Source organism: Penaeus monodon, chromosome 13, assembly GCF_015228065.2.
Source record: "Penaeus monodon isolate SGIC_2016 chromosome 13, NSTDA_Pmon_1, whole genome shotgun sequence".
Taxonomy (NCBI): domain Eukaryota; kingdom Metazoa; phylum Arthropoda; class Malacostraca; order Decapoda; family Penaeidae; genus Penaeus; species Penaeus monodon.
This window is the reverse complement of record NC_051398.1, coordinates 442,547-452,546: the sequence shown is the minus strand read 5'-3', so window position 1 is coordinate 452,546 and position 10,000 is coordinate 442,547. Positions and strand designations below refer to the sequence as shown.

The 10,000-nt window shown below is 38.5% G+C and overlaps 2 protein-coding genes across 2 annotated transcripts in view; both read left to right on the top strand.

Moving 5' to 3' along the window:
• LOC119579995 overlaps positions 1–10,000 on the top strand; it is a 64,670-nt gene that overhangs the window by 3,207 nt on the left and 51,463 nt on the right. The window lies entirely within an intron of this gene.
• LOC119579994 (chondroitinase-AC-like) overlaps positions 1–10,000 on the top strand; it is a 17,516-nt gene that overhangs the window by 1,115 nt on the left and 6,401 nt on the right. The window contains exons 2-10 of the mRNA XM_037927838.1: positions 506–652; positions 1,162–1,306; positions 2,123–2,231; positions 2,653–2,717; positions 3,419–3,560; positions 5,377–5,494; positions 7,407–7,563; positions 8,756–8,921; positions 9,300–9,417. Of these exons, the coding sequence (XP_037783766.1) occupies positions 506–652; positions 1,162–1,306; positions 2,123–2,231; positions 2,653–2,717; positions 3,419–3,560; positions 5,377–5,494; positions 7,407–7,563; positions 8,756–8,921; positions 9,300–9,417 (1,167 nt within the window). The remainder of the gene's footprint in view (positions 1–505; positions 653–1,161; positions 1,307–2,122; positions 2,232–2,652; positions 2,718–3,418; positions 3,561–5,376; positions 5,495–7,406; positions 7,564–8,755; positions 8,922–9,299; positions 9,418–10,000) is intronic.

Sequence of the window (10,000 nt, the reverse complement as noted above, 5' to 3'; positions counted from 1 at the left end):
ATTACATCAATCCAATTCACCTATTTACTGATTGATTTTCTTGTCATTTGTTTTATTCCTTAGAGCCAATTTAACCCATTTCCTGATTAACTTGTTGCTTTAAGCCTATTACGAATAAGTTCCCCATTTCTTCAAGCCAATTAACCCATTTCCTAATTAACTTGTTGCTTTAAGCCTATTACGAATATGTTCCCTATTTCTTCAAGCCAATTAACACATTTCCTAATTGATATTCCCATGCCAATTAACCCCATTTTGTACACTAATTAAACCCATTTCTCCAAGTCAGTTAACCCCATTTCCTAACTGATATTCCTCTATCTTCGAGCTAATTAACCCATTTTCCCCCAAGCCAATTAACCCATTCCTTCAAACCCAAATCAACCTATTCCTCACAGCCAATTTAAACCCATTTCCCAATTAACCCATTCCTTCAGACCCAAATCAACCTATTCCTCACAGCCAATTTAAAACCCATTTCCCAATTAACGTTCCCATCGCATAGGTGGGTCTCGCGAAAGCCGGCTGGCGAACGGACTTGGAAATTGTCACGACCCGCATGACAGAAGCTGCTTTCGACAACGCCAGTCATGAGGACCTCGATCACCTCCTGTCTCTCCTGAAGGCTGATGGTTCCTTCTCGGATCTGGTGGTAATGTTGTTGCTTTTTTTTCTTGTTTTTCATTTGTTGTGTTTGTTTAATTTTTTTTCTCTCTCTCTCGAAACGTGTCGATGTAATGAGGAAAGGGAGAGACTAATTGCTCCCTGAAAAAGAAGAAGAAGAAGAAAAAATATATATATATATGTGTGTGTGTGTGTGTGTGTGTGAGTGTGTGTGTGTTGTGTGTGTGTTGTGTGTGTGTGTGTGTGTATGTGTATGTGTATGTGTATGTGTATGTGTATGTGTGTATGTGTATGTGTATGTGTATGTATATGTGTATGTGTGTGTATGTATATGTGTATGTGTGTGTGTATGTATATGTGTATGTGTGTGTGTATGTGCGTGTGTGCGTATGAGGAGGAAAAAATAAAAGATCGAGAGCAGATGTAGCACGAATATTGTCACTCCGCGCAGAAATTTACTCAACAAACGCGCCTCTTGACATAGATTCAACCTCAGACTCACCACGCTCGTTCCTCAATCAATCTTACTCATCCCAGTACGACCAAGGCGATTCGGAAGCCTTCAGGACGCACGGCAGGCGACAGAGCGCCCTTCTGTACCACCACCTTAACGGCAAGGACTTAACAGCTGAGATCCTCACCTGCTTCTCCTTCATTACGTACGACGCTCCTCCGAATACAGGTGAGCTTTGTCTTCGTTTGGTGGTCCTCCGGGTGAGCTTTGCTTTCGTGTGGTGGTCCTCCGGGTGAGCTTTGCCGTCGTGTGGTTTTCCTCCGGGTGAGCTTCGCCGTCGCGTGGTGGTCCTGTGGGTGAGCTTTGTCGTCACGTGGTGGTCCTCCGGGTGAGCTTTGCCGTCGCGTGATGAGCCTCCAGGAATTCGTAAACAATGGCAAGGGGGTTGTCACAAAGCCTGTCTTCTGTCGTCCAGTTGTACCTGGATTGGGTTGTATTATGAAAAAAAAAAATAAAATAAAAAATATCGAAATGTTGCTTATATTAGCTAGTAATGTCTAGATTGGGTTGGAGCATAAGACTTGAGGATTGTCAAAATGTTCCCTCTGGAAGTTTTTTTTAGGTTGCGTCATGAGGTTTGAGATATTAGAAATATTTCTTTTATTATATATTACTCTCTAAGTACAGTTGTAATATAAGAATTAACTAAATATTCCCCCCTATTTCCTGAGACTTCTTGGACTGGGATGCTTCAAGAGGCTGAGAAATGTCTAAATAATACCTTTATTACCTGAAACTCTCTGAGATGCTTTGCAATACTTATGCATTGTCCAAATATACCCTCTGGAGCTGCAATATTGGGCTTAGGATATCAGGAGAGTTTTTCCCTAAGTTATCCTAGCTTAAGTTGCAGTGTGTGAAGCCTTTGGGCATAACCAGGGTTGCCCTTAGTAAGAACAAGAATAACAGAACGTAACGAACACCTTACCGAGTAGTTTATTTAACACTCTCGCCTGTGGTTAACGCAAGGATCCCCCCAAACAGACAGTAACTGGTGGAGTCACGTGATCGGGATTCCTTCCAAGATGTGGGAAGGAGTGGTGTTGGCGAAGGACCTCCTTGGGGCGGAGCTCTTGACGGATTTCTTGGACAGGTAAAGAGGACGAGGAAGTGTGGATTTTGTGATTTTGTGTTTTATAGAGGTTAAAGGTTGCAGGTGTGAAGTTTGTGATGAATCATAGCGTTTGGATTTTTTTAAAGGGGGGGGGGGGGAGGGAGATATAGATATATGTTTAAAAAGGAAAAAAAGAAAAATAGAAAGGACAGAGTGTGTGTATGTGTATATAATGTTTCAATTTCTTAAAAAAAAAAAGGTTTATTAAAAAAAAAGAGAGGAGGGAATAGATGTTCTAAACCTCAGTGAAAAAAAAAAACTCACCAACCCGCCCCCCCCCCCCCCCACAACAGAAAAAATACCACAGAAACATCACACACACTAACACACTCTTAACACACTAACACCAAACGCTCTCTCACACTCACACGTTTCCGTCTCTCCTCTCTCTCCTCCTCAGGTACTGGAAGGACACGCCAGCAGGACCGGTGTGGAATCTCGAGGACAACCCTTCGAGCATGGCAGGTACTTGTGGTTAATCCTTGATGAACAGAAAGTGAACAGATTGTGAACAGATTAACGGAGAGTATTTTAGTTGATTTTTTTTTTACATCGGTGTTATTAGTAAGAGAATATGTGGTTATGTTAGCGTATAATGATGAATGACTTTGTGGTAAAAAAAATAGAAAAAAAGAAAAAAAAAAGTTTATTTCGTAGGGAAATACATGATTGCTGACCTTTGAGGAGGATTCGTGATGAACAAATTATGAACAAAATGACAGGGGGAAGAGTAAGAAAATAAATTGGTATTTTTGTAGGAAAATATATCATCTTTTTAGTAGGAAACTATTTTATAATTTTAGTAGGAAAATATTTCATTTTAGTAGGAAAATGCACGGTTATTGACACTGTGGAGAATTTATAATGACCTATCCATCTCACAGTACAATCATATCCACTTACTCATTCCTCTCTCTTTCCAAATCTATTCACCTATCCACCCATCCAATATTCATTCATCCACACACACACACACACGTCTATTCACTTATTCTCCCACTCACCATTTACCTATCTATCCACCTATCCACCTATCCACCCCCCCCCCCCGGCTTCCAGGTGGATTTAGCGCCCACTTTGGGAACAAAACCCAACACCACAAGAGGATACTTAGGTGTCTCCGAGCATCCATTCCACCCACCTACCCCTCACCTTCTCTACAACAGGTGGAAACCTAGGTCCTCGGGCGATGCTAGGGGAAGTCGAGGGTCTCCTGAGGGGAACCTACGTCGACGTGCACACGCAGGTGCAGGAGGCTCTCTTCGTGGACTTGGCTGATCGACAGCCTTACGACGGCAATGGGCTGAGGTAAGAGGTGTATGTGTGTATGGAAGCGCACGAGGTACTTATACTTGACGAAGATATTCACGCTTGAGACTCATACCAGCAATAGCGGTGATAATAACCATGCCAACGTTTAAATTCAATTTGACAAATGACACGAGGAAAAAGGGGATGATATGAGGGGTGGAAAAGGGTACAAACATACATAGGGATAGCGAGATTGAAGGACGTACAGACAGACGCAGAGAGACACGGGGGGAAAATAGAGACAGACAGCCATACAGAGAGACACGGGCGAGAATAATAGACAGACAGATACACAGAGACACGAGCGAAAATAGAGACAGAAAGACGCAGTTATACACGGGCGAAAATAGAGAAAGACAGACACAGAGAAACACGGACGTAAATAGATGCAGACAAAGGCAGGGACTCAGAGACACAGAGAAACACAGATGCGAACACATACAAACAGAACGAAAGGGAAAGACGCTAAAACACACACCCAATACCCGCTGTGTGGTGCAGTGATCTCGTCTAGCAATCTTGCTGACCCGCGTTTAAATCCCTCGCCGCCACTGGATGGCAACCCCGGCCATTCCTTGCACGCAGGAGATAGTTTAGAAACACAATAACAATAATCATTATCATTATCATTATCATTATCATTATCATTATCATAATCATAATCATAATCATAATCATAATCATAATCATTATCATTATCATTATCATTATCATTATCATTATCATTATCATTATCATTATCATTATCATTATTGTTATTATTATTATTATTATCATTATTATTATTATTATTATCATTATCATTATCATTATCTACAACGGCAATGGGTTGAGGTAGGGCGGGGGAGAGGAAAGCGGGGGTAGGTGCACACACACATGGCTGGGGGGGAAGGGATACACATAAACGTAGGGAGACACAGACGCAAATAAGTATAAAAAAGGCACAAATTAACACATACAGACAGATGCAGATATATATAAACACGCTGACACATATATACACACACATATATACACACACACAGAAACACACACACACACACACACACACGCACACGCACACGCACACGCACACACACACACACACACACACACACACACACACACACACACACACACACACACACACACACAGATATCTATATACATTCCATACATAAACGCGATGGTTATTGACTGAGCATTGGTATATCATTTAGTGTTCCGACATACCCGTTTCCATATATTTAATGATACGAATGTTTTGGCATTATTACGGATATTGTGTAATTTACATACATATAAGTCCATAAATTCTGTTTATCTCTCTATCTATCTATCTTTCAATTTCTTTGTCTGTATGTCTCTCTGTCAATCTATTCATATATTCATTTCTCTCTTTCTTTCTCTGTCTATCTATACATATTTGTATATCTGACACTGTTAATCTATCTACCTACCTACCTAACTAGTTATCTCTCTATCTACCTACCTACCTAGCTAACTAGCTATCTATCTATCTATCTACCTAATCAGCATATCTGAATGTCAATCTACCCATCCATCTACCTACCCACTTCCCTACATGTAAACACCTAACCATATCTCTCTATCTACCTGCTTACCTACCCACTTACCTCTCTCACACACTCGTTTCTATCCATACTCACTTACCTATCACATACACTCGTTTCTATCCATACCCACTTACCTCTCTCACACACTCGTTTCTATCCATACCCACTTACCTATCACACACATATCTATCTATGCATCTATCTGCCAATAAAATGATCTTTTCCATTTTCTCTAAAGCTCTAACCTCTTTCCCTAGACAAGACGGCTGCCTCCACCAACACAATATAGGGGGTGACCACAACACAGACATTGGCTACTTGGATCATACACTCAATAATCTCTACAATGGAAACTATGGTAAAGAGTTACTGAGGGTAGGTCCTTGGGAATTCCAATTTATTTATGTGTGATTGGAATTTTGTTTTTAAATGTTAAATTTGTGGTTTCATTTGTTTGTCTATGTAAATTAGATTTTTGGTGTTAATCTGATTATTTGTATCAATTTGGTTGCCTGTATTAATTTGTAATTTATTTTATTTGTATGGATTTGTGATTTTCATTTATCTATATCAATTGTTTTCATTTGTTTGTATTTTTTGTGATTCCATTCGTTTCTGTGTTGTGGGAATTCATGTCGGAGTTGTAGATCTGGTTGTGAATTGCTTAAGATTTTTTTAAAGATGGGTTTCTGTTTTCGTTTGAGAATTTCAGAGTTATAAGTTATAAGTTGTTATAAGTTATAAGTTTTTATAAGTTATAAGTTTTTATAAGTTATAAGTTTTTATAAGTTATAAGTTGTTATAAGTTATAAGTTTTTATAAGTTATAAGTTTTTATAAGTTATAAATTTTTATAAGTTATAAGTTATAAGTTTTTATAAGTTATAAGTTTTTATAAGTTATAAGTTTTTATAAGTTATAAGTTATAAGTTTTTATAAGTTATAAGTTATAAGTTTTTATAAGTTATAAGTAAAAAAAAATAGTTATAAGTTATAAGTTGTAAATCGTTTAAAAGGGTTTGTCTTTCCTGTCCCATTTATGTGTTGTGGATAAAAAAAATGTAAAAAGTTTTTTTTCTTTCTCATTTAAGTGTTTCTGTGTTGTGGATTTCATGGAGAGGTTGTATCTGGTTGTGAATTGTTAAACATGAACATAAACTCTCTCTCTCTCTCTCTCTCTCTCTCTCTCTCTCTCTCTCTCTCTCTCTCTCTCTCTCTCTCTCTCTCTCTCTCTCTCTCTCTCTCTCTCTCTCTTTAAGTTATTTTTCTCTGTTTTACAATTCTCATTTAAGTAGGCCTACGTCCGTGTTGTAGAATTATAAGTGGGAATTGCATTAGGTTGTAAAACGCTAGTGATAATGTGAATAGATATTAGTGATATTTTACGAGTAATACAAATCTTGAAAGAAAGTTATCTACAACTTGTTCATCTGCAAGCTTTACCGAGGGTAGGTGTTTGTGGTTTTGATTTAGTGCTTTTGTGCTTTGGAATTTTAAGAAAACTGTATTAGGTTGCAAAAAGGTTCTTCTAGTTCTGGGAGATATTTTTTTTATATCCCTCTCTATTTATCAGCACTAACTAGGGTTGACTTCCCACCCTAGTGACCAGGTGGTAAAACGTTGATGTTAGTTAATTTGAATATATTGAATAGGCTCTTAATGATTTCTCATAAGTAAATATGAATGTTTAAAAGATCGTTTTTGTTAATTAAATTGTACCGTTATATAAAAAATATATATTTTTTTGGTTTATTTTAGATTAGTAATTAGATTCTATGATATCATATTTTTTTTCTTTCACTGTGGAATATAACGGGATATTTTAATCTAATTATCCAAGCACTTCTTTTATTTAAAAAAAATATTTTTGAATTTCACGTCGACGAATCCCATGCTATCTGGTACCTCTGGACTCAAAATCGTAAATAAGTCTTTCTAAAATGCTACCTCTAGTACCCTGACAGTCTAGATTTTAAAAAAGTATAAATTTAGAAAATGTATGAATAAGAATGATTAATTCCACAACGCCAAGGATGTAAATGAATCTTCGATACGTTACCCTAAACAGAAATAGGCGTTAATATAATAATATATTACACGTCTACACAAAGATGAAAAGGATGAAAAACGAATTCCAAAACGTCCCAATGTCCTTTCCTTTCTTACTGATTATTTTTTTCTCTTCTTTACTTTTTCTTTTCTTTCCATCAATAATATGAAAACTTGAAATCACACATTTTGTATTTATGAATTACACTTTCTCATTCCTAACTACTTCGTACACGCAGTTCGTGTCTAACTTGATGTCATGGTACACTGGCACCGATCTGGACTTCCAAGATGCCACGATAGAAGGGCTCTTCGCTGCATACCTGGAGTGCCAACAGTGGCTCTTCAGAGGACACACCCAGGAACCGTCTACTTGCGGGCGCCATATAAACGACGGTATGAGAGGGTCTTGTATACATATATAGGGGAATGTGTCTATTCAAAGGACACACCCAGGAACCGTCTACTTGCGGGCGCCATATAAACGACGGTATGAGAGGGTCTTGTATACATATATAGGGGAATGTGTCTATTCAAAGGACACACCCAGGAACCGTCTACTTGCGGGCGCCACATAAATGACGGTATGATAGGGTCTTGTATACATATATATAGGGGAATGCTTCTAATCAGAGGACACACCCAGGAACCGTCTACTTGCGGGCACCATATAAACGACGGTATGAGAGGGTCTTGTATACATATATAGGGGAATGCTTCTATTCAAAGGACACTCCCAGGAAGCGTCTACTAGCGGGCGCCATATAAACGACGGTATGAGAGGGTCTTGTGTATACATATATATATAGGGTTTTTTGTTTTTTTTAGTATTGGATTAGAGTTAGATGGTTAATCGCAGTTATCGGGTCTTCTTGGGTCTTGTTAGAAAGGCGGAGTGATATTATGTGTTCAAATGTTAATGTTGCGATTAGTTATAGAATGAACAAAGGATAAATATAGCTTCAAATATAGGTACCATCCCTCAAACATAGATAGACAAACAGCTACACGCGTCTCTTGCACTTAATATCACCAGTTTTATCATTTCTATAGATGAGGAATAGATTTTTGACAGGTAAATGAAATCACAACCTCCCCCCCTCTCTCAGGAACCAGCATTATCCCATACGCTGCACATGGGGGGGGGGTCAGAGTACAGCCTGCAGAAACCTAATATAATGGAATATTAATCTAATCAATATAATAGAATATTAATTCATACATAAATATTGTAGTTTTTTTTATATAGATATTAATCTTTAAGTAAATATTGCTGCTTTTTTATAGATAGATACAAATAGATAAATACAGATATAAATATTAATCTAATATAATAAAATATCAATCTCTAATTAAATATCGCAGTTTTTTCATAGACAAATGAAATGACAAATACCCCCCTCCCTCCCACCCTCCTTCCCCCTCCCTCCTTCCCTCCTTTCCTCCCTTCCTTCCCTCCTTCCCTCCCTTCCCTCCCTCCCTCCCTCCCTTCCTTCCCTCCCTCCCTTCCTTCCTTCCCTCCCTCCCTCCCTTCCTTCCCTCCCTCCCTCCCTCCCTCCCTTCCTTCCCTCCTCCCTCCCTCCCTCAGGAACCAGCATCACCTTATACGCCACGCGCGGGGGAGTTAGAGACACAGGTTACAACTTACAAAAACTTGGACGTCATCTTGAGGAAGTCGAGGCTGTTCTTCATCGTTACGACCACGTCCTGCCTGATCCTGAGTTTGCTTTGAGTGGAAATAAGTACTTCTTTAAGTAAGTATTAGGGGGTATGAGGTTCTGAAACGCTGTGGAATAAGTACTTCTTTAAGTAAGTATTAGGGATGTGAGGAGTGAAACGGGGTATGAGGTTCTGAAACGCTGTGGTTGTGGGTTAGTTAAGCATGGGTGGAGATGTGATTTTCGGTGGGTTTCAGTTGTGGGGGATGGGTTCGAAGTTAGAATGGTTTAAATGTGGGGATGTAATGTAATAAATCAACTTTATGCTCAGACCCCGTTCTGTCTAAACCTAACTTCACTTTTTGCTCTCAAACTAAATCTAACGCCACCTTAATCTAACTCTAACTTCGCTTTATGCTCTCAAATAATACGAATAATTCGTTCTAACAAATTTCATTCCTTACTACTCCTCAGCTCCGACCTCATTGTGCACCACCGGCGGGAGTACATGGCCAGCGTGCGGGTTCTGTCCAACCGCACGACGAGGCCCGAGACATGGCCCCCCACGCAGAACGGCGACGGCTATTTCCAGGTTGTGTTGTGGGCTTAATTTGTCCAATTTGTAAACGGCGGTGGTTTTTTCCAGGTTGTGTTGCGGGCTTTTGTTTCTGGACGGCGATGGGTGTTTCCAGGTTGTGTTACGGGCGTTATGATCCGATGTTTGAACGCCGACGGGTAATTTAGGGTTTGTTATAAGCTTTGTCCATTTTTTTTTATATTTACAGGTGAGCACAAACATGAATATTGTAATAGGTGTAAAAAGGTGGAGGAAAACACACAGATAATAGTAACAGAAAGTGTTTTTATTATGGTTGTGTTTGCATCATCCATTTTTTATATTATTTATTAGTTTATTTACCTATTTATTGTTATTATTATTATTACTTATATATATATATATATTTTTTTTTTTTTTCAAATATTGATTTGATGGTCTTTCTCATTTTAAATTGTCTCAGTGATAGAATAACTCCGTCTATCTGTTTATTAATTCACTCTTTAAGTTAGTGGCGTTGAGCATTATTTTTCTAGAATAAGAAAAAAAAAAAGAAAAAAAATGTATGGTATCTAAAACTCAGAATATGAAGAGATTCACATTTTTCCTAAAAAATGAA